Genomic DNA, 25,661 nt, shown 5'->3' on the forward strand with positions numbered 1-25,661 from the left:
CCGTGTGAAAGCTCTTTCAGTTGTCTGTCCTGAATCTTTTATTCTGACCCAAATCTAGCATCAGGCAAATTATTATTGAGCTAAAATAAACTGGATTTATCACAGTCTTGCATCTTGGAGCATGGTTGCTATCATCATCATCATCAAACCTTTTATTGGCGTCACATACAAACATCACATATCCCTTCTGCCCTTAAGGTCTTCAACGCCAAAATTATAGCTCAGTTGCTCTATGGTATTCCAGTCTGGCTGCCAGGGTTTACCCAGTTGGTAGAACGAGTGCAGGCAGCTTTCCTCTTCAAGATTATTTACTGTCCCACGCTGTGTACCCTATGCAGCCTTGTGTCTAGAGGGAGGTCAGCACAAGGTAGAGACTGTCGCCTGGTTGCTATTAGAGACTAGCAATGCTGAGAGCTTGCAGAGGTCCAGAGAGCTCACTTGTACTGGTTGGGGCAGGGTAGCACTGCTCCCCTGGCCCCCCATCCCCATTGTCACAGTGACAAACCAGAGGAAAAGGGGAAGAAGAAAAGGACAGCATAGTGCAAACACACCAGCAAAGCCAATGCGGCACTCCTGCTGGTGAGTTTGAACCTTGCCAACCTTGCTGCCACCTCATCCCTCCTTCTCACCTTCCTAGAACATCACAGTGATGGCAGTGACAGAACATAGGAAGCTGTCATTTGATCTTGGCTCTCCAGGGTTCCCGGAAGAGAGTTTTCTCAGCTCTACCTGGAGATGCCAGGGATTGAACCTTGGACCTTCAGCTTGCAAAGCAGATGCTCTACCACTGAGTCATGGCTCAGATATGGATCTTGACATCTCAGGTTTAGTTTTGCTCATTTTTTGCATTTTTTTTTTAAAAAAGAGGAGATTTTAGGTGTTTAATAACCCGCTAAAACTTAATTTTATGATTTACAGGTTGCAAATTCTCACCATTGAAAAGACAGCCAGATTCATCAATATTCTACCAAGGCATTGCAACACAAACACATCAGCACCCGTCTGCCTTTGTACAAGCACGGAACTAGGTGGGATGCTAGCAAGTGAAAAGCAATAAAGAGAGATACTTTCTTCTGATGAGGCAGGGATAGGAAAATAGCAATAAGTGCCACAACTCCAGAATGTTAATTTAAGGTGATGGACCTTCATATTTAATTCATGTTGGAGAGATAGGTGGCAGGATTTGTTCCTTCCAAATGAGCAAACTGCCATTAAGAGCCAGAAAATGCAATAGCAATCAAACAAGAATAGAATATATATTTTGATTTTGCAAGACATGGGGAGCTGGGGGATGCTGAAATTCACACACCCGTCCCCAGCAACCATTGGACACCTTAATCAGCAACCTCTCTTGGCTTCTGAGATTTGAGTAAACAATGCCCACGAAATTTCTAGCATTTCGTCACAGACATAAGGACTATGATTATTATTTTTATTTAAAAGAAACTGAATGGTAAAGCCTGCATCCTCAGGAATTTGAATCCTGAACCCAGCACCCCCATGACAACACCACCCTCACAAAAAGCAACGACAACACACCCCTAAGGATAGGATTCAAAACAATGTATAGATACTTCTACACCTGCTGAATCCATGCCCACCTCCAATTTAAAAATCCAAAGTTCTAGCCATCAGGTTCCAATGGAAACACAAAGGATTCTATAGCTCTCCCTTTGCCAGAGGCCCAATGTCCAGCCTGAGGATGCTGAAGTTGTAGTGGTTTACCACACAGGGCAGGCACATAAAAAGCCAAAGGTTCCTGACAATAGATATTCTTGACAGTTAATCAGACCTTTTCATTTAAAGGCTTAGGCACAGCATGATCCTTACTTAACCCTGATTGCACAGAGGTCACGGATGAGATATCAAGCAGGGCCCAGACAGAGCCATGAAGTCTAAGCATCCTGAAGACCTTTTTATTAAATTCCTCTGGGCTAGACTCTAATATCTTGGTTGGGTGCTTATTACCGGCCCGCTGCCGTGAAGCGAAAATTGCAACCCCTGTAATAAAGGGGATTTTCTATTTTCACCCTCCCCTGCAGGGATGCTTCGCCATCCGTCGATGTTTCGGGAGCCTTTACTGACACAGATCAAATGCTGGAAATCTGTGGACAAAGCCACATGAGCCCTTTGTGCTGAAATAAGCTCTACACAAAGGTAACCCAAATGCAGTGACCAAAATAGTTTTGTTGGGTGTGTGGGAAGGTGGGATTAAATGTGCCTACAGAGATATGACGGCATTCTGAAATGTAGTCCACTTGCAAGTTCCAATGGGTACAAGTCAGTTAATTCCTACTCACAGTAGACCTGATAAAATTAATTGAGCTACGTTAGTTGTTCCCATTACTTTCAATAAGCCTGCTCTGAGTAGGAGTAGCATTGAATGCCAACCAATGTTTCCAAAGAATTTGTAACCCAAACTTGTGACATTTCTGATGAGAGGAGCTTTTCTTCAGTGGTAGTGGCCTAATCTCCCCCAAGGACTTAGAAATCAAACTGTGACCATGACTGGAGGTCATGGTTTATTGGTGAATCCAGTATAGTGTCCCAGCATAGATCTATAGGCTGCAAACAGGCAAATCAAGGCAGAGTATAATGAACATGGCCAGGCTTTAGCTAAGACATTGATCCAAGTTTCCTAAACCAGACAGATGGGAAGTGTAACTCCTGATGGGGTTATACTCCCTCTGAAGGAATGGGTACACATTTTGGGGCTACTTCTGGACCCATTACTGTTGCTTAAGGCTCAGGTGGCCGCAGTGGCACAGAGTGACTTCCACCAGTTTTGGCTGGTGGCCCAGCTGCACCCCTCTCTAGACAGGGATAGCCTAACGTTTGTTGTCTATGCTCTGGTAACCCCTTGGTTAGATTACTACAATGTTTTATATATGGGGCTGCCTCTGAAGACAGTTCAGAAACTCCAGCTGGTGCAGAATTCAGCGGCTCACCAGGGCAAGACGGTTTGAGCATATAATACCAATTCTGGCCTGACTACACTGGCTGCCGATTAGTTTCCTGGCCCAATTCAAAGTGCTGGTTTTGACCTATAAAGCCTTAAGCAGCTCAGGGCTGCAGTACCTTAAGGACCACCTCTCTCCATATGAACAGACCCAGACCCTGCAATCATCATCTGACATGCCTCCTCCATGAGAGATTTGGAGGGTGGCAACACAAGAATGGGCCTTTTCCGCAGTAGCTCCCTGCTTGTGGAATGCTCTCCCCAAGGAGAAAACATCATCATAATCATCATCATCAAGTTACCTGTCCTGTTGGAGATAGCAAAATAAGTGAGGGCATTCAAATGGTACCTTTAAATTCTACACAACCTCAGTAGAAGGGTAAAGTTTTGGTACTCATCATCTTACAGATATAAGGACTCAGGTGAGTTTTGCAGTTTGTCAGAAAAACTCCTCCTGTTTTGCAGAGCTCTCCTGGGTCCTGAAATGCCCAAGTTTGACCAGCTACTTTGAACCAGTGCTGTGCTATTTGCTTCATGCTTCCTGCCACTGGCTGACCTTTGCTCCAGGCTGAATATCCCCAGATCTTGCCCAGGATTCCATGGGCACTTGTACCAGCAGAAATAAGAGGTCTCATCTGACAAAGACGGAATCAGATTTCATACATTACAGAGATGAATCACTGTATATCAGGGATGTAGTGTGACATTCATGATTATGCATACAGCAGCAGTGAGGAGACTGGGGAGTGTATGGGAACACTGTGAAGTGTATTCCTGCACCCTTGAAATCCCTGCAAACAGACACACGCACACATACCTTTTGTGGCATAAAAGTAGGGAGAACATTTTTGCTCCGTCCTATCAAATAGAGATCCATTTCAAAAAAGGACAGACCCTGGACAGTCTAATCCAGAATAGGTGTGTGTATATGCGTGAAGAACCTAAATCAGATGCCTCAAACTTCCCATCTATTTTAACACATTTCAATGTGCCCATTAACTTCACCAAGATCAGAAGTGGTTATGTCAGTCCTGTAAGAGTCAATGTGCTTTATTTATTTGTTTGTTTTCAACATAACCTTCACCAACCTTTGCGGCATCCTCCATCAGGAGGCAGCTTCTGTAAGGTCATCGACCGGCAGGATAGGAGAGGTTCACAGGTTTCAATCACAAGAATCCCACAAGGTCTATAGCCAGCTTGCACATCATTTGTGAGAATTAGCCAAGAGGTGAAGAGAAAGACAGGCCAGTGGGATGAAAGGGCACGAGTATATCCAGAGTTAAAAAAAAGGGGCTATTTGGAGTAAAAGGCCAAATTCTCCTTGCAATACATAAATCAGAGTCAGCGCCCTGTCATGGAACGTTAAATCAATCCATGATACTTTTCTAACATGGTAGTGGTCAGTCCAACCTCCTCCCACCATTAGACATTAAAGGGCATTTTAAGAAGAATGAACAGGAAACAACCCTCCACTCTCAATACTTAAACTTCCACATTTCCTGCATAATTCTTTTGAAAGTCCACACTGGTATGGCTGAAGCTTCACTGTGATATGATCCCATGCATCTGAACAACAGAATCACATTGAATGAGTAGATTGCTCTAAGGGACCCCAGAGCTTGAACTGAGAAGCTCTGTGACCCTCTAGATCACTGGTCTCCACTAGTGGGTCATGACCTGATCCAAGGTGGATTGAAAAAGCAGCACTAACACAATACAAATATATGGTAACGGGTTAAAAAATGGGTCTCCGATTACATGTTTGGTTTAAAAGTGGGTTCCAGGTCTGAAAAGGTTGAAGATGTTGCTGCACTCCAATTCCCATAAGCCCATAAACTGGTGATGTCAAGAATTGAACCTAGGACCTTCTGCATGCAAAACACATATCCTGACACTGAGAGGCAGACCCTTCACTTTCTGATTGTTGTGGCCAGTGACACAGATGTCAGTCACCCTTGGACTCATCAGTTTCTGCTTCTCTTCCACCAAACTCCTCTTTTAAAGGTGGGCTTACGCACATAAGAAGCCACTTTATACCAAGGAAAACTGAGTGAAGGCTGGTGCACATTGGGACTGGTGGGGTGGAAGGCAGGGGGTCTACAGTAGACGGCATCAGAGCCAGTGGCAGACAAGGCCAACTAATGGCAAGTTCTACAAGGGTGACAATAACAAAGCTGAGAGCCACTGCCACCCCCAGGAACTATTGCAAATATAAAGGCAGTGGAGGCTGGTCCATCAGCGTACATGACATACTGCCCCACCAAACTTAGTCTACTCTCAGCTAGCCCCCACCTGCCTGCCTTCTTACCTACAATCACTCTTAGGGTTGGCTCTAGCTGCCAGCTTCTTCCTCCTCCTTAGTCTCCATGTTGTCCTTGTTCAACTAAGAAGGGAGGAGGATGGGGATGAAAGTGGAATTATTTGGCTCTGCCTCTCACTGACTCCACCTCCAGCTGGCCTTCCTACAGTCCGCCCTACCAGTTCCAACAATCACCAGCCACCACTGCTCCAGAATCAATGAGAGAACCACCAGCAGGAAAATGTATCCCTCTGAGCATCAGCCTTGCATGGTTGTAGGACAATAGCTTGTCACCTGTGATTAAGGAGACCTGCAGGTTGAGGGCAGGGGAGGCTCTGTCAGAGTGATGCTCAGCGCCACTGCTGTTTATGTCTCCTGCTACTTTATATGCTCCATCAAGTTAATACAAATAAAATAGGTCATGCCTTTATGATATAGGGGTGGGGTGGGGGAGAGAAATAATGCAGACATTTCCTAATTAGGACTGCATTGTTCTGATGTTTCCCCTGTCAGGCTGCTCCTTTAATGCATTGTTTCTTTGTGTTAGGCCAGCTAATTAAAGAGGGGGAGGAGAGAAGAGGAAGGCAAATCCTGGATCCGATGTCATTCCCCCCCCCTTTCTTTCCTTAATGGCAATGAATTTTTCTCCCCCTTTCAATTAGGGCCACCACCATTAATGGATTGCTCTGCTGAATTAATAGCTCAGAGGCAGTATAAAAATAGAACTCATTTTAATCAGAAGCAAGGACCATGACCCTGCCATTGCCATCATGGAAACACCAACACCGGCTATACTTGAAGGGGCTTCCAGCAAAAAGCTCCACGTCTCTAAGGATCTCCAGGCAGAGAATTGAAAACCCAGCTGCCCAGAACCTTTTTCTCATTGGTTAAAAACTGTAACCTAATAGATGCCTGGAGACTTAGACATCCGCTGGAAAAGCAATTTACGTACCACTCTGAGCCTAACCAATCACTGTCCCGAATAGATCAGATCTGGGTCTCGAACGAACTAACACTAAGAATTATACGGGTAGAGATTCAGGCCAAAATAATATCTGACCACAACCCAATAAAGATGGAACTGAAAGGTCTGGAAGAAGGTACTTTTAGATGGAGACTGAAGGATTATCTCTTAGATGACCAAGATATAGTTGAAAAAGCGCAGAAAAGGATGAAAGAATTCTTTAAGGATAATATGAATAAAGGCACCAAAACTAAGGTGGTATGAGATGCGGATAAGGCAGTGATGCGGGGCTTTTTTATTCAGCAGAATGCCATTAAAAACAAAGGAAGAGATAAAGGGAAAAAGGACATTCTGAAACAGATAACGGACTTGGAGGGGAAATTAGTTAAAAAACCTAATAATAAGAGAATAAAAGAAAATATTAAAGTACTGCAAGCCCAGTATGCAACAATAATAAATAGGGAAGTAGAATGGAACATAAAAAAACTAAGACAAAGAACGTTTGAGTTTGCGAACAAGTCAGGGAAGCTTCTGGCATGGCAAACCAAGAAAAGAAAGGAACAAAGCACAATAAATAAAATTGTAGCGAACGGAGAAGAAATAACTAACCCCAAGGAAATAAGGAAAGTTTTTCTGGATTATTATAGAGGATTATATAAAAATAGAGAGAGATTCAACCAGAGAAAAATAGATAGATTTTTGAAAGATAAGCAGGTTCAGAAGATTCCAATAGAGGAAAAAGAGCAATTAAACACCCCAATAGAGACAGAAGAAATAAAATTAGCAATTAAAGATTTAAAAAGAGGGAAAGCCCCGGGCCCAGATGGCTTCACAGCAAGCTACTATAAAGAAATGGAAAATACTGTATTGGCACCACTGAGAGAAGTAATGAATAATATTTTGAAAGAAAAAGAAATACCAGATACTTGGAAGGATGCTTTCATTACTTTAATCCCAAAACAAGACTCAGATCTGTCGCAAGTTAAGAACTACAGGCCGATCTCGCTGTTAAATGTTGATTATAAAATCTTCGCAGGAATACTGGCAAGTAGAGTTAAAAACATATGGTCAGAATATATCCATGGAGATCAGGCGGGCTTTCTGCCGGGCAGGCAAATGAAAGATAATATTAGAAATATAATAAATTCCATAGAATACTTGTCTGCCAGGTATGATAAGCAAGCCATAATGATGTTCGTGGATGCAGAGAAAGCATTCGATAATATAGTTTGGGACTTTTTACTAAAACAGTTAGAATATATGGAGGTCGGTATGAACTTCTTCAACGGAATAAAGGCAATCTATACGGAGCAAAAGGCCAAATTGATTATAAACAACGTGGTGTCAGAAGAAATAACGGTAGCGAAGGGTACAAGACAGGGTTGCCCACTCTCCCCGTTGCTATTTATAATAGTACTGGAAGTACTCCTGAACTCAATAAGACAAAACAAGAAAATAAAAGGGATTAGAATTGGTCAAAATGAATATAAAGTTAAGGCGTTCGCAGACAACTTAGTAATAACAACAGAAGATCCGCTGAACTCAATAAAAGAGATACCGGAAGAACTGGAACAATTTGGTAAGGTGGCTGGTTTCAAGTTAAATAAAAGAAAGACTAAAATAATGGTGAAGAATTTAGATTCGAAGGCAATCGAGGAATTACAACAACAAACAGAAATAGAAGTGGCCAAAAAGGTGAAATATCTAGGAATATGGATAACCCCGAAAAATATAGACCTATTTAAGAATAACTATGAGCAGGTATGGAAAGAGATAAAAAAGGACTTGGAGAGGTGGGGGAAGCTGAGATTGTCATTCTGGGGTAGGATAGCTTTAATTAAGATGAACGTTCTCCCGAGAATGTTATTTCTGTTCCAGAACTTACCGATAATCAAGGGCACTAAGATATTTAAAGAGTGCCAAAGAGGAATCTCAAAATATGTCTGGCAGGGCAAAAAACCAAGGATTAAGTTTAAATTGTTAACAGAAGCTAAAGAAAGAGGGGGATTCGCTCTGCCAGATCTGAAATTATATTACGAGGCATCGTGCCTTTGCTGGGTGAAAACGTGGATAAAATTGGAAAATAAGGAACTATTAGATCTGGAGGGGTTCGACAATAGAGCAGGATGGCATGCGTACTTATGGCAGGGGAAGAGGAAGCACAAGGGTTTCGCAACACATATCTTTAAAGGCCCTCTAATGGAAGTTTGGGAGAGGAATAGATTTTTACTAGAACCTAAAGTACCACACTGGCTATCCCCATTGGAAGTTATGAGCGTGAAAAAAGTAAACATGAGAGGTGATTGGATAACTTATGAACAATTGTTAACAAAAGTAGGGGGGACATGGAAACTGAAACCATATGACCAGGTTAAAGAAAAAGTCTATGATTGGTTACACTATTTCCAAATAAACGAAATGTTTAGACAAGACATTAAAGAGAGAGGATACGCGGATAAAGAATCTAAATTCCAGACTGAAATAATAAACAATGATTACAAAATTCTTTCTAAAATGTATAATATGCTATTAGATGTATAATATGCTATTAGTATAACTTGATAGATGAGGAAGTGAAGTCGGTGATGATTCATTGGGCAAGGGACATCGGCCATAATATATACTATGAAGAATGGGAGAAACTCTGGAAAAAAAATCTTAAATTTACAGCTTGCATAACGTTAAAAGAGAACCTCATGAAGATGTTTTACCGTTGGTATATAACACCTGCAAAATTAGCAAAAATATATAAAACTTGCAATAAATGCTGGAAATGCAGGGAAAAAGAGGGATCCTTCTTCCACATGTGGTGGGACTGCAGAAAGGTCAAAGGCTTTTGGGAAAGTGTATATAATGAAATGAAAAGTTTATTAAGATATAACTTTGGGAAAAAGCCAGAGGCTTTTCTGTTAGGCCTAGCAGGAAGTGATATAAAGAACAATGACAGTAAATTCTTTCAATATGCAACAACGGCCGCAAGGGTCCTATTGGCTCAAAATTGGAAACAACAGAACATACCGACGCTTGAGGAATGGAGAGCAAAACTACTAGAATACGCGGAGATGGACAGATTGACGGGGAAAATTAGATATTTAAAAGACCAAAGGTTCATTGAGGACTGGGGGAAATTTGGGGAATATCTGGAAAATATAAGTGAAGGTCAGATAACGCTAGTTGGGTTTAAAAAAGCTCTGTGAAAAGGTTGGAATATTGTCTAAAGAGAAAAAGAAGGAAAGAGAAAATAATGTCAATATAAGCCAGGATTTGTGTGAATTTGTTAAATTAGGGTATGGATGATTTCAGGGGAAGCTGAAGGAAGTCTTATAGAAAAAAATCTGCGACAACAAGGTGTAAACTGCTTTATTTTTTTGTTTGTTATGATCTAAAAAACAATAAAAATTATGCAGAAAAAAAGAGAATTGAAAACCAGGCTTTTGTGCCCTCCTTTTCTGTGGCATTTTTGCAGCTGGTCACAAGAGGCAGCAGCTGCTGCTGTTGCCCTCTCCACTGCGCTTGGGTGTCACCAGTGCTGCTGGCCAGAAGGAGGTACTGCAGCTACTAACTTAGAGTTGTGGGTGTCATAATAAGGCTACTGTTTCAGAGCTGCAGCTAGCTTAAGGGGACTGACTACTAGGCCATGGGTAGGCAAACTAAGGCCCGGGGGCCGGATCCGGCCCAATCGCCTTCTAAACCCGGCCCACGGACGGTCCGGGAATCAGCGTGTTTTTACATGAGTTGAATGTGTGCTTTTATTTAAAATGCATCTCTGGGTTATTTGTGGGGCATAGGAATTTGTTTAATTTTTTCCCGTTCAAAATATAGTCCGGCCCCCCACATGGTCTGAGGGGCAGTGGACTGGCCCCCTGCTGAAAAGGTTTGCTGATCCCTGGACTAGGCAAATCCAACCTTATAAAAACTCAGCTCTCCTAAATAGGAACACCATCTTTTTTGAGAACAAAGGATGCACCCTAAATCCAACATCCTGCTTTGCAGAAAAGTCAACCTCTGGAAAGACAACAACGAGAGCATGGAAGCCAACACTCTGCCTGCTGTTCATCCCTGCCAACTGGAATTCACCCTTCCTTTAAGATAGCAGTCCTATTTAGCAGTTTGGGCTAGCCATTGATAGACCTTCTCCTCCACATTTTTTTCTCATCCCCTTTGAGTGTCACATAAGCCAGGATGCACTGCCACACCCCTTCTAAGAATGTACAACTTTCTAAGATTATACAATCATCTTCTAATTATACAATAATGATAATTAGGAATGCATTTCAACAATCAATACAGATCTCAATTTGTTGACTTTCAGGTAGAGCTTCTATTTTCTCTGCACATATATCGGCAAGTGGTTTGGAGCGTTCTAGTATCTTCTTTCGAACTGCTTGTCAAAGTGCAAGTAGATAAATAGGTAGGTAAGGTAAATGGGAAGGTAAACAGCGTTTCTGTGCGCTGCTCTGGTTTGCCAGAAGCGGCTTAATCATGCTGGCCACAGGACCCGGAAGCTGTATGCTGGCTCCCTTGAGCAGCTCTAGGAAGTTGGAAACCGGGACCCTGCTACTGAAATAGTATTGGATCTTTGACCACCCCCCTCCCCCAGGACACCACACCACTGAACAAAACCTCTGTGGCTCAGTGGTTTGCCATGATGGCACCGTTTGCCAGATGCAAACACTGCCTTAAAATCAGTGGCCATGCAAACAGAGCTCCCCTGCTAACAAAACACTCTTGAGGTGTAAAATACCTAAGCAGGGAGCTTCCAGGAGCAAAGACCATTCAAATTCTAGACTGTAGTGATAACAGGTGGGAAAGAATCCATTTACCCTGGAGTAAAATCTTCAGCATGGCCTGTGTGCCCCAGCCTGTGGCCAACTCCCTGTGGCACCATGTTTGTGGCTGAGCATCAAAGCCACAAGTTGCACCCACTGAGCCAAGTATTTGGGATGCTATTGAACGGCCGTTTGTGCCCCCCAGTCTGCCAATTCTGCCAATTATTAATTGCAGTCCTTTTATTTACTGGTAAACCTGTCATTCTCTTTGGTATCACATTTAACAACAACAACAACAACAACAACAACAAAAATGTTTTGTAGTTGAAACCCAAAAGAATTCTTTTGAAACCCAAAAGAATTGTAGTTGAAACATTGTAGTTGAAACAGCAGCTCTTAATGAGAAACTATTAACAGGCATTCCCCCCACTGCCCAGACTCTGCCACCCCTGTTCCACCCCTCAGAACGAGCCTTGGCAACCTGAGCTGATGCCTGAACTTTCACCTTTCTCTTGGCAAAGAACCAGACTAAGTCAACATCTCTGGGCTGGTTTCCATTACCAACTCCTGATTAACATACAGAAGAGTCATTTCTCCCCCCCCCCCCCCGCCCGCCTTCTTTCTTCCAAGCACCCAGCAGAACAGGAAAACTTCAGAAGAGGGGGCCTCCCGATTGATGTCTGACTTTGGAACTGAGCTCATAAAAAGGGAATAATTAAAACCAGGTTACCGGGGGGGGGGGGCAGAGGATAGATTCTTCAGAACTGTTTTCCCCTCCTCTGCTGTTAACATTGCACTTCATCACAGCCTAAGAAAGGAAAGGCTGAAGGTTGTTTTGCATCCTGTCCAATGCTTAAAAATAATCATCTATCTGGATTTATCAGATATGGGAATTACTAACATGCAGCTGAATGAAATAAGTTGCTTTTCTAGCACTTGGTGCACTGTTGACCCTCACGACAGGTCAAGTCAAGGGGCTTCTTGCATCTGCCCCCTAAACTCTTTGCTAGAATCATAATTCCTTGGTACAAATTGATGGTGTGGCCACATCTTAAATACTTTGCACTAGTCTAATTGCTCCACCTCAAAAACAATACTGCAAAACTGGAGGGGGGAAATTAAGGGGCCACTGAAGTGATCCTTCCCTAGAAAGAATGGGGGAAATTTCACTTGGTTCTCATTTTTAAGCAAAGCTGACCTTATTTCATTGTTCTGAACTATTATGAGGATGGGAATGGAGTTAGCCTTCCAATTTTGCAACACAAAGGGACATACATAGGAAGCTTCCACATACCAAGTCAGACCCTTGGGTCATCTACCTCCATATCATCTACACCAGGCACGTCCAACAGGTAGATCGTGATCTACTGGTAGATCACTGGTAGATCACTGGCTCCCCAAAGAAGCTCAACAACTTTGCCTCCCCTAAAAAAGCTTGACATTTTTGCCCTGCAGCCCAAAAAACAGGGCTTTCCAACCTAAGAAAAACTCAACAACTTTGACCTGAACCCAAAAAAAGGGGGTAGATCACTGCCAGTTTTTAACACTGTGAGTAGATTGCAGTCTCTTGGGAGTTGGCCACCCCTGATCTACACTGACTGGCAGTGGCTTTCCAGGTTTTCAGGCAGGGGATATTCCCAGCCCCACCTGGAGATACCAGGGATTGAACCAGAGGTCTTCTGCATGCAGAACAGATGTTCTACCACCGAGCTATGGCCTTTCCACACCTCTTAAGATCCACATTTTGGCTCCACCCACTGATCTGCTTTGTTAGGGCATGTGGTCAACCTCAGTTTGCCCTCACCAAGTCCCCATCTGTTTGCCTCTGTACTTACAGCCAGTCCTGGGGGTGACATCTTCCTCCTCCTCCTTAGTCTTGCTCTTGTAGAACTCAGCAAGGAGAAGGAGGATGGGGGGAAATCTGTTACAAGTTGGCTTTGCTTTTCATTGGCTCCAGCTCCACTTGTTATTGGGGCTCCCTGAATTCTGCCCCCAGAAGCCTCAATGGGCACCAAGCACCACTGTCAGAGACAGAATCATGGAACTTCACACCACAGCCATCATCACAGGGGATACAATCTGGAATACCAAGAACATCAGATCTGGGTGAAACCTAAGCACAATTTCAATGCAAACAATGGCCTTAGATGTGGAACGACCTAATTTTCTTTCTTGGAACTTAGCAAAATAAAAATAAAAAAATCCTAAGATATTCTTTTTCTGATTACTGAACAGAAGGTAGTCATTTATTTTGTGTTTTCATACATGATCCTTTGTAGAATGTTTCTCCCCTCCCATTGTTCCCGCCAACGGTGATCTCATTTCATAGCATGCCTGCTCAGGCTGAATTGAAAGCAGAGATGCTCAGAGCTAAAGCGTCTGTTCCCATTTACTGTGGCTGCAGCAATGCAGGTAAAGGGAAACACTGGCTTGGGAAATCTTTCAGCTTGCTTTTTTTAACCATTTGGGAGATTGCGAAAGGAACTGCCACACCCAGTTCTTGCAGGGTGCCTTGATGGTTCATGAAAGCCCTTTGAAGTCATCCAGACTTCCATCCTGGATCTTCTCCCTCCAGAGAGCTACAGCTCAGTGACAGGGAATAATAACATAGGATGAGCCTGCAGGATCAGGCCTGCGGCTCATTAAGGCAGTTATCCTGTTCTCATATTGGTTCAACGAGATGCCTATGGGAAGCCTGAAAGCAGGAATCAAGCACAAGAACTCTCTCTCCTCCTGTGCTTCCCAGCAGCTGGTATTCAGAAGCATCAAGACCACCGACTGCGGGGGCAAAGCTAGTAGCCATTGGTAGCCTTATCTTCCAGGAGGGTATGTTTTGTGTGCAGAATATCCCTGTTTCAATCTCTGGCATCACCAGGTAAAGTAAGGTAAAGGGACCCCTGACCATTAGGTCCAGCCGTGGCCGACTCTGGGGTTGCGGCACTCATCTCGCTTTATTGGCCAAGGGAGCCGGCGTGGCCGACTCTGGGGTTGCGGCGCTCATCTCGCTTTACTGGCCGAGGGAGCCGGCATACAGCTTCCGGGTCATGTGGCCAGCATGACTAAGCTGCTTCTAGTGAACCAGAGCAGTGCACGGAAATGCTGTTTACCTTCCCACTGGAGCGGTACCTATTTATCTACTTGCACTTTGACGTGCTTTCGAACTGCTAGGTTGGCAGGAGCAGGGACCGAACAATGGGAGCTCACCCCATCACGGCGATTCGAACCGCCAACCTTCTGATTGGCAAGTCCTAGGCTCTGTGGTTTAACCCACAGCACCACCCGCGTCCACCAGGTAGACTGACATAAATATCCCTGTCTGGAGCTCTACAAAGCCACGGTCAAATCGGTGTAAACCAGATGTGGGAAATCAAAAAATCCAGCCTTTCAGGCCTCTTCTGCTCCTTATCCCCAATATATGGCCCTGTGCTGTGCCCTCCTTGAGTGCTTTTGCCTGGCTGGCTTCCCATTGAAGCATCTGGTTGTCCTCTATGAGAAATGGGTGCTGGATTAGATGGACCTTTGGTTAGATCCAGTATTGCTCTTCTTTAGTTATGCTGGCTGGAGCTGATGGGAGTTGGGGTCCAACAAGGTCAAGAGAGCCATAGGCTTCCTCATCACTGCAATCTATTGTTCTCATTTGGAGGAAGTGCCAACTTACTCCCACTTAAGCTACTAGGGACACGGGTGGCGCTGTGGTTTAAACCACTGAGCCTCTTGGGCTTGCCGATCGGAAGGTTGGCAGTTCGAATCCCCATGATGGAGTGAGCTGCCATTGCTCTGTCCCAACTTCTGCCAACCTAGCAGTTCGAAAGCACGCCAGTGCAAGTAGATAAATAGGTACCACTGTGGTGGGAAGGTAAACGGCATTTCCGTGCCCTCTGGTTTCTGTCACTGTGTCTCGTTGCGGCAGAAGCAGTTTAGTCATGCTGGCCACATGGCCTGGAAAGCAGTTTGTAGATAAACACTGGCTCCCTTGGCCTGAAAGTGAGATGAGTGCCACAACCCCATAGTTGTCTTTGACTGAACTTAAGTGTCCAGGGGTCCTTTACCTTTACCTACTTTTACTTAAGCTTCTGAAATCCATTACTGGATCTTCCTGCCCATGTGCTGTGGGTGAATATAGCTTGCCTACATGCTCCCTCATATTTGCCAATAGATGCAATTGCTGTTGAAGCCTCACTCTTGCGATTTTAATGCTGGCAAGTAAGCAGTCGACTCCCCTCAGAGCCAGGAACTTTCTGCACTTGGACAATGGGCCACCAGGGGGAGCTGCCTGAGTGTCCCTTGCAGTTTTTATGCACCCCCCAATCCCACCCCATCTAACTGTTCAGGTTTCCATATCAAAATTTATCCCAAACAAGCCTCAAATCCCCAGGAAATCACAGGCATGAACATTCAAACACACAAACCATCAACAAAACAGAATTCAAACAGCAGAGAATTCTGTTCCAGCATCTCTTCTTGAATATTTACGCCAATCAGAGTATGTGAATTTCTGAAAAACCATTCATCTGTGGTTTTGATCAATGACAGTGGTTTTGCTTTGATCATACTGGTTCTGGCTGTCCTGGAACGCACTACTGCAGGTGTGCCTGTTTGTTTGTTTGTTTGTTTGCTCTGGATTGTTACAATTTACATGCCTTTGATGGCCAGAACATTGGTAGGCAGTACTGGACCACAGCTCAGTGGCAGGGCATCTGTGGTAGAACATCTGCCTAGCATGCAAAAAGGTCCCAGATTCAAACCAGTGGAGGCTGGTCCATTAGCCTGTCTGCCTGTGGCACTAACTGTCAGATTACTTTATTCTCCTCCTCTTTCATCTCACTGTTGCCTTTACAGAACTCATCAGGGAAGAGGCCAACTAGAAGTCGTTGGTTCTCTCTATTATTGACTCTGCCTCCACCGTCTGTTGATCAGCCTTCTGACCTGCCAGTCCCAATGGGCACCAACCTCCACTGGCTCAGTCTCTGGTGTCTCCAGGAAGAACTTCAAAGAGCTCCTGTCTGAAAGCCATTGCCAGTCAGAGTAAAGGCAAAAGTAAAGGTAAACGACCCCTGGATGGTTAAGTCCAGTCCAATTCGATTATGGGGTCAAATTCCACGTTCAGGTCGAGGGAGCCAGTGTTTATCTGCAGACAGCTTTCCGGGTCATGTGCCCAGCATGATTAAACTGCTTCTGGCACAACAGGACACCGTGACAGAAGCCAGAGCACACGGAAATGCCGTTTACCTTCCCACCGCAGCAGTACCTATTTATCTACTCACACTGGTATGCTTTCAAACTGCTAGGTTGGCAGGAGCTGAAACAAAGCAAAAAGCAAGGGGAGCTCACCCCGTCATGGGGATTTGAACTGCTGGCTTTACGATTGGCAAGCCCAAGAGGCTCAGTGGTAGACAATACTGGACTAGGTGGACCAATGGTCTGACTCAGTGTAAATAAAAACTTCCTGTTTGCTTCTCATTGAGCAATTTAGTCAAGCCTTCTAACATGGCTTCTCTTATTTCCTCAAATAAAATACCTTGTGCCCTCCAGATCTTATAACCTACAACTCCCATCATTCCTGGCCACTGGCCATGCTGGCTAGGGCTGATGGGAACTGGAGTTCAAAACATACAGAGAGAAAAATGTTGGCTATCCTTGGGCTAGAGGCTTGCTTTGCAAAGCTGAAAGCTGAAAATGGTCCAGAAATCTGCAGGCAAGGGACAAGACTCCCAACAGGCCCTTCTGTGGCAACACCAAGCCTGCCTTTAAACCACAGAAACCTGAGCATGCCAGGACTTACACTGGTGAACTAATTGGCAAGGCTGCTTAAAATTCAACCATTTAACCTTTTTTTTTTTTTTAAAAAAAAAAATGTGCTCGGATCCCTAACACACACACACACACACACACACACACACACACACACACACACTTACTTCCCCACATTATTTTCCAGCCATTTCTGACATTGCCTATGTAAGCATCTTGAAACACTTTTCTAAAAAGAAAGAAAAAACCCAAACACCCAACCCTCGCTTAATCAATATCAAGATTAAACCAATATGTTTCCAGGCTTGGATTGAGATCTGGCTCTGAGTTTGTGTAATGGAGGAGAAGAGAATGGAGCAATTTAACCACATCTGTGGAACAGAGCAAATAAAGGAAAGTTCAAAGAGGTTGGGTCCTCTCCCCCCCCCCTTTTTAAAGGACTAAAGTTTCAGATTTAAACACATATGCTTCAGAAATGCAAGGTCACATTTTAAATGTGTGTGGCATTTTGCTGATTAGTTTTTTATATAAAAAAGAGGTTATACAGTGGGGTGAAAGTACTGCTCTGTTGACTAGTCAAGGGCAAAAGGTCAAGCTTCTATTATTTCTATGAGGCCTTGGTCAATCCAAAGGTTTTGTTATTCTAGCCAATTTGAGAGGCTGATAGTTATAGCTCAGGAATTCTGAATCTGAACTACCACCAACATCATGATTATTTATAATGTAAATACAAATCTGCCTGGACATTCAGATAATCATCAAGGACATGCATGTGGGTGCCCCCTGTTAGAATTCCTGCTCCGTGATTGCAGTCATGGGATTTTTGTCTTTCACATGACGGTATATGTTTTGACTCCACAGAGTGGGAAGTGATGGAGACAGGATGTTTGTGTTACTGTGTCCCGTGAAGTGGGACTATTGTCCTTTGTTCTTTTTCTCTTTGCTATCTGATGCTAGAGAGAGAGGGAGCCATGTTGCAGTGCTCCGTGTGTGTTTATATGTAAATAAAATAGATTAGCCAACATGCTGAGTTGCTGAAGTCTGTTATGCAAGCTGCGAACACTCTGCGGATCCCTAAGTGTGCCGATTTCTGTTGGCATCGGTCGCTGTGATGTTCGGGCAGAAGAAAGCTTTTGAAGCTCCTGAACGATCGACGAGGAGGGAGGGAACATGCCAGTAGGGTATGTGTCTCTGCCAAGGTCCTACTCGAGTGTAGGACGAGCTCCTGACACCTCCTCCCACAACTGAGACAAGGGGGCTGGCTACTGGGTGCCACATACAGAACCTTTTTGGTGGTGTCTTGACTATGGAACTCCTCTTTCAGGGACAGTGTATTGTTTTTGCATGTAGGTCAGATGTGGATGACCTTTGGTCCTCCAAATGTTGCTGAACTATAACTCCTTTTATCCCTGCTCATTGCCTACATTTGCTGGTGTCGATGGGAGTTGTGGTTTAGAAACACCTACAGGGCAAAAGCTCGCCTGCACAACAGTGCCAGGTTAAACCCCAAGTATATCCAGGTATTGTAAAAATTCTGGTCAACTGCTGCCAGTTAGTGTAGACTAGGCATGGGGAACCTGAATGGACTTGAGATGTCATTTTCCCCAAGCCCAGTTCGCCTACCCTGCTATATGGCATCAGGTGCAGGGCAGGTAAAGAAGATGACTGCAAGACCTGATTTCAGCAGGATCATTCTATGCAGTTCAAGTCCTCCTGTCAATCAGGTTCAAGTCCACCTGTCAGGGGAAAGGGGAGGGTTTTTTGGGAGAGTGTGGGTTGCCAAGCTAACTTGCTTCCAAAGCTCTGTTGCCCCTTTGCTTATCCATCTCTCTCTGAGCCTAATCTGCACAATTGCCCAGAGGCAGGGGTGCCTCTTTGCAGGCGTGTTGGCACCAGCAGAGCTAATAATAGTAGTAGTAGTAGTAATAATAATAATAATAATAATAATAATAATAATAATAATAATAATAATTTATTTATACCCCGCCCATCTGGCTGGGCTTCCCCAGCCACTCTGGGTGGCTTCCAACAAAATATTAAAATACAGTAATGCATCAAACATTAAGAGCTTCCCTAAACAAGGCTGCCTTCAGATGTCTTCTAAAAGTCTGGTAGTTGTTCTTCTCTTTGACATCTGGTGGGAGGGTGTTCCACAGGGCGGGTGCCACTACTGAGAAGGCCCTCTGCCTGGTTCCCTGTAACTTGGCTTCTCGCAGTGAGGGAACCACCAGAAGGTCCTCAGCGCAGTGTCCAGGTAGAACGATGGGGGTGCTTCCACCGGTATGCCCACCCAACCCTGAGCCTGCCCTCACTGTGCCCCACAGGTAAATGGCAGTAGCACCCCTACCAGGAGGCTATTGCCAAAAGGAATAACTGCTTCATTTTCTCACACCTGTCGTTGCTCAGGAAGGGCCCTTGCAAGGCTGTGATGGGTGTTGCCAGGTGGCCTAGCCATGACTACCTCTGGTACCTTCCCTGCTTAAAACCAATTCATCTCTTCCCCACTCCTCTGTATTCTTACATACTCCACTAGGCTTTTTTTTAGCAAATAAATAAATAAGAGCATTCTGAACAAGAGGGAGCTACCAACATCTCTAACAGTGCCTCCTCAACAGTTCTCTTGATTAGCCCTAATGTTTTGACACAAGCTTTTTATTTATTTATTCCTATTTATTTTTTACTGTCTTTTTTTCCCCTAACAGGGCACAGAAAAAGCAAACATTGCATTAGCCCATTAAGGATGGAAGAGCTGGATAAATACCCTGCTGCTTTGTTCCCAGCACTTTCCTTAATACACTCCTCTTGAAAATCACATTTCGCAGCGTCAAGAAGCCAGGCTAGGTTAATGCAGACTGTTAAGACAGGAGTGGAGACATATTCAAGGCCAGCTCACGGCAGCAAGATTGGTAGAATAGGGCAAATTGCTACCTTAAGTGCTCAGGAACAGGCAGTTGCCCAAAACTCAGGTTTTTGTTGTTGTTACCATTGCTGTTGCTATATTCACACCTTGCTTCCACCATGGAGCTCAATTGTCCCCAGGTTGTCTCCCATCCAGGCCCTGATCAGACCAAGATCTTCTTACCTTCAGTAAGGAGGGTCTGTCCAAGACATTTTGTTGCCTGAGGCAATGAGCAAGCTGATGCCCCACACCATCTATGAAAGCTGATTGAACTAGCAATAGGATTGTGGTCACATCCACACCATACATTTAAAGCACTGTCATTTCACTTTAAACAGACATGGCTTTTCCCAAAGAATTTTGGGAGCTGTAGTTTGTTAAGGGCACTGTATTCTGCCTTGGTCAGACCACACCTGGAATACTGTGTCCAATTCTGGGCACCACAATTTAATAAGGATGCTGACAAGCTGGAACGTGTGCAGAGGAGGGCAACCAAGATGATCAAGGGTCTGGAAACCAAGTCTTTTGAGGAACAGCTGAAGGAACTGTGTATGTTTAGCCTGGAGAAGAGGAAACGATGATAGCCATCTTCAAATAGCTGAAGGGCTGTCACACAGAAGATGGAGTAAGCTTGTTTTCTCCAGCTCTGGAGGGCAGGACTCGAACCAATGGCTTCAAGTTACAAGAAAGGAGATTCTGACCAAACATCAGGAATAGCTTTATGATAGTAAGAGCTGTTTGACACTGGAACAGTCTCCCTTGGGAGGTTGTGGACTCTCCTTCATTGGAGGTATTCAAACAGAGGTTCGATGGTCATCAGTCATGGATGTGTTAGTGGAGATTCCTGCATTGCAGGAGGTTGAACTAGATGATCTTTGGGGTGCCTTCCAACTCTACAATTCTATGATTTCCCCACCTCACAACAGGGCAGTGTGCTGCTCGCAGGTTCCATGTTGAAGTACTCCTGCAGCCCACTTGGTATGAAAAGTTGGGCTGCCCTGCTATAGGAGAAGCATGGTTGCTGGCAGAATCCGAGACCAGGGAGAAGAGTCGGTGGAAGAAGATTGGAAGAAATTTAAAGTTTACTTACAGAAACATTGTAAAATTAAGGAATGTTAGAAGGATGCTGGAATGAAGTTATGTGGTTTTAGCAGAAATGTTATAAAGGATTAAGTAAAAATGGATTGTTAATTGGTGAAAGAAGAGAATGTAAAATTACAGTATATTAAGATAAATTATTAGGATAAAAACAAAGATGGAAAGGATTTGCTGAAATATCTAACTGAACTAGAATACAAAAAAAGGGAGGTGTGAGGAGGTCAAGGAAACAAGCAAATGAAAGATAAGTTATGGGAAGGTTTGATTTGTTTTTTAATTGTTTGTATTTTTCTTTTTTGTTGTTTGTTTTTACTTATTGTGATGTATTGTCTTGTTGTTGTTTTTTTGCTTAATCTGGTGGTTTTTTTTTCTTTTTTCCTTTTGTAACCTTTAAAACTTGAATAAATATTATAAAAAAATAATAATAGGAGAAGCATGGTTGACATTCAAGGAAGACCCCATGTATGAAATGGAATATCCTGGAGGAAAGCATGGATGGTTAGGACTCTGAAGAGGAACCCTCTAAGTGCAATATCAATCCCCCCACCTTTTTTTAAAGCACTGCATTTCAGAAGATCCACAAGGGAAGTGAATTTTCCTCCACCACCTCTTTGGCTGAGGCCTGCAGCTATACCAGGAGTGGCATTTCCTTTTGGGCTCATTTGGTGTCATGGCCCAAAGAGCACTTTATTTCAGCAACTTCCCAATCCTCTGTCTCATTTGGCTGCCTCCCAAAAGAGCTCCTAGCATCCTTTAGGCCTCTGCAACCTTTTCACTCCAAAGAGAGGAAGCAATATGTTACCTAACATCTGGTCAGACATGTAGTTGGCTGACCTAGATATTGCTTACCGCAGATGTTGCCCATCAGAATATGAAGGGGGTGGCTATCAGGGAATGCAGGGCAGAGATTATATATATATGGGTCTGGCGATTGTAAAGAAGTCTTCATTGGCTGCTGTTCAAATTCATTCCAAGGGCCAATTCACATTCTCTCGTGCACCACAAAAACATGGATCCAATGTCAGCCACAGTATACATCAAGAGTCCAGATTTTGACACAGTTGAAACACTTTTTGCAAGAGCTTTTTCAGACATGAATGATACCTGAAAGGTCATGGGGTGCCTTGTAGGTTTGAAAACATAAGAACAGAGACCAGGGCTCTCAGGAAAGGTTAAAGGAATATGTGTGTTTAGCATGGAGAAAAGAGAACTAAGAGACAATATTGAAGCCATATGCAAATATGGCAGCCCAGTCCTGGTTTCCTATCCCTGCTGAAGTTGGCAATGTGGGCCCAAATTGTGCCATGCCTGCATTCTGATGGACGTTCCTACCATTTTGGAGGGTGTTTTCCTTGTAGATAAGCAACCACTTTTTAAAAGTAAGTCAGAAGGGGGGGGGGGAGGAAGAGGAGGTTCCCTTGGGTGGAACACCCCTCCCCAAATAAACTTGACAGGGATGCTCAGAAGCCATGCCCAGAGATGGTTAGCTCTAAATTGAAAGAAGAGAAATTGTTTATTTGATACTTGAAAGGGCGGCAGTGGGCGGGTGAGAGAATCGAGTGTGGGGAAAATAATTAGAGGAAGCCACTCTTGTCATTGCCTGGTTCATTTCTGTCGAAAGGCTGTTGAATAATGATCCCAAATACTCTCCTAGTGATTACAGTTTCCTGATGATTTATCAGTGCACTCTCTCTCTCTCTTTGCCCCCAATTTGCCCCCACCCCCTGAGCTCCCTTTTCTTGATCCCTTTTCTTACCCTGAAAGTACAAAGACAGGTGGTGGCTTGGGTGACTGAAACATCTGAGAGGGAGGAGAAGGGAATGGCGGTTCATCCTTGGGTGCTCTGCACCAATGGCACAAGCTTCAGCCTTTCTCTGTGACCTTCCCACCCTCCACACTGGTGGACTGAGCTTCAGTTTATCTCTTCTCCCGTCCCCACCCAACGAAAAGAAGGATTTTTGTTTTTGTTTTTTTAAAAAAGCTTCTAATAAAAACACTCCTTGTTCACACACACACACACAGAGGTATTTATGGTCATAAGAAATAAGGGCCACATTAACATTTAACTCAACATTATCAATACTGACTGGCAGCGGCACTCTAGAGTTTTAGCCAGTGAACAATCCCAACCCTAACTAGAGAGGTCAGGGATTGAACCGTCTATGCACAATGTGTGTGCTCCTCCATTGTTATGGGACCGGTGGCTATGGCAGGATGTGGGATGGTTTGGTAGCCACAAAAGCAAGAGGATGAGGAAAATAAAGAAGGAGCAAACAGTGTGGGAGGGGGGAGAGCAAGAGAGAGAGAGAGAGAGAGAGAGAAAGAAGGAAGGAAGGAAGGAAGGAAGGAAGGAAGGAAGGAAGGAAGGAAGGAGGTGGGCAAAGCCACATCAGGGATTTTGACCAGTCAGAGGGAGGGGCTAAACAAGAGGTGACATTGGCATTAAAGTAAAGGTAAAGGGACCCCTGACCATTAGGTCCAGTCACGGATGACTCTGGGGTTGCAGCGCTCATCTCGCTTTATTGGCCGAGGGAGCCGGCGTACAGCTTCCGGGTGATGTGGCCAGCATGACTAAGCCGCTTCTGGTGAACCAGAGCAGCACACGGAAATGCCATTTACCTTCCCGCTGGAGCGGTACCTATTTATCTACTTGCACTTTGACATGCTTTCGAACTGCTAGGTTGGCAGGAGCTGAGACTGAGCAACGGGAACTCACCCCGTCACGGGGATTCGAACCGCCAACCTTCTGATCAGCAAGTCCTAGGCTCTGTGGTTTAACCCATAGCGCCACCCACGTCCCAGTGTTGGCATTGGACGTTGGCAATCTCCATCAGCTTAATAACCATCAAAACCAGTTATCATTGCCACATTGCAACAGCTCTTCCACTTAGCACCTCTCTTTTAATGGTTAGCTAAAACCTGCTTCCCTGCAATCTCTGCCCACTGCTTCTTTTTCCTGCCTGGCAGAATAACAGAGAAGAAATCTTCCTCCACAAGACAGCCCTTGGGATGTTTGAGGACCCCTTGATCTTTGCTTCTCCAGAAGAGAAGAGAAGAGGAACCTGGAAGGCCAACAGATGCAAAAGTCAACTTTTGTCTGTACATAGACTGCTGGTGAGGACTTAAAGGATGGAATTCTGTCCCCTCAAACACCGACATGAATATACCTGTATATAAAAAGCTAGTACATCAGGAGAAGGATAGGCTAGAACACTTCTGAATCCCATTATCTTTTTGACCTTTGCTGAGGAATTTGGGGGGGTGGGGTGGCTTCTCTCTCCTTCCATCTTTCTCTCTGTAGAAACATTTTGAAAATTGGACCCCTGCAAGCAATATATAGTAGTAAAGTGGCAACACAGGTTTGCCAGCTTTCTCCACACATACAGAGTTGCCATGCATTTCTCTGTATTTGAGAAAATTGATGAGAAGAAAGTTTTTTCTCTCTCTCTCATAATTCCAGAAGTTGGGGGCATTCAATGAAGCTGAACGTTAGAAGATGCAGGGCATAGAAAAGGAAGTACTTCTTCACACAGAAAATTCACTCCAGAATTTGCTCCCACAGGAGGCAGTGATGGTCAGCAACTGCTTTAAAAGTAGAATAGACTAAATTGTGGAGGTTAGACTATTGGTGGCTTTTAGTCCAGCATCCTTTTCTCACAGTGGTCAACCAGATGCCAATAGGAAGTCAGCAAGCAGGACTTGAGGGCAACATCACTCTCCCTTCTTGTGATTCCCAGCAAATAGCATTCACAGGCACATTGCTTCTGGCAGTGGATGGAAGACATAGCCATTGTGACTAGTAGCTGTTGATATCCTTATTATCCATGAATTTGTCTAATCCTCTATCAGAAGTGCCTGAACAGCCAGTCATGCTACCAGCAACTCTACTTCCCTTCTCCATTTTTATGTTTCTACTATCAGATCCAGGACAGGTAAGAACAACCAGAAAGGATTATTGTGACCCTTTAGGGTATGTGTGTGTGCTGTGTGTGTGTGTGTGTGTGTGTGTGTGTGTGTGTGTGTTGCATGCATTCTGCATGTGTGTGACACGTATCATGTATAGTAGGCATGCATGCTACAGATATGGTCAAACCTGCATGTGTGCAAATTTTCATCCCAACTGACTTGGCCATGTTCACCATGCATGTGGGAGACTGAAGTCAAATACAACTAGCAAGCATAGGGCTAGTTAGTGCATGAAAGGGTAAAGGACCACAGAGTTGTACTGCTAGATAGACTCAGCTAGGTCACACCCTCTCTGCTCTGGAGAGGAAGTAAAGCCTTTATCTCTATCTATCTCTCTCTCTCTCTCTCTCTCTCTCTCTCTCTCTCTGTAGCATGTAACAAGACAGATATATGTGAGCTTGCTCCCAAGTTTTCAGCACTTATTTGGAATTATATTTCCACCCTAGAGTATTTTCCTTGTGTTATCTTTGCTGCTGCATGGAACAATGCAATGACTAAAACCATGAATCTGTAAGTAAAGCATTTTAAACTTACTTAACAGTGTGTGGTCTGCAAGAGAGGCAGAAAGAGGTAAGCTGCTGTGCACGGTTGAATGGGATAAGAAAGGTCTAACAACCTATATTCCTAAAGCTATACTGTGCTGCTTATTCTTGTGAGTTTAATACCCTGCTACTGGGGCTCTCTGTGTGCTAGCCCTGCATTTTGAATCCAGGAACTCAGCCATTTATTTTTGTTGTTCACCCACACACATGGGTTCAAAGGGATTCATATATTTAGTTCCCCACAAAGCAGAGGGTGGCAAAGGGCTGGAGGGGGGTTGGATAGGTTAAGGAGAGAGTTGGGGAGGGTTAGGGGGTTTGCAAAGGATTGGAGAGGGCTGCGAGAGATAGAGGGTTTGAGAAGGTTAGAGAAGTTTGCTGTAAACATGGCTTTGCCCCCAATTTAAAAACCTTGTA

At 44.2% G+C, this 25,661-nt stretch overlaps 1 protein-coding gene and 1 long non-coding RNA gene across 3 annotated transcripts in view; one reads left to right on the forward strand and one right to left on the reverse strand.

The window, feature by feature from the left end:
* Positions 1 to 25,661, reverse strand: part of LOC309330532 (transmembrane protein 132C-like) — a 276,077-nt gene that overhangs the window by 184,675 nt on the left and 65,741 nt on the right. The window contains exon 1 of one of the 2 annotated variants that reach the window (XM_081842226.1): positions 4,048 to 4,140. The exons of the other annotated variant lie outside the window; for it this stretch is intronic. Within the exon in view, the coding sequence (XP_081698352.1) occupies positions 4,048 to 4,090 (43 nt within the window). The 5' untranslated portion in view covers positions 4,091 to 4,140. Of the gene's footprint in view, positions 1 to 4,047; positions 4,141 to 25,661 lie in introns of those variants that run through there. 2 annotated transcript variants of the gene reach the window in all.
* LOC309330582 lies at positions 933 to 16,242 on the forward strand. Its single transcript, XR_014151490.1, has 3 exons — positions 933 to 1,028; positions 2,043 to 2,157; positions 15,831 to 16,242. It is a non-coding gene; the product is annotated as an uncharacterized lncRNA (long non-coding RNA).

The sequence above is a fragment of the Podarcis erhardii genome (genome assembly GCF_964252035.2).
Source record: "Podarcis erhardii genome assembly, chromosome: 15".
Taxonomy (NCBI): Eukaryota; Metazoa; Chordata; class Lepidosauria; order Squamata; family Lacertidae; genus Podarcis; species Podarcis erhardii.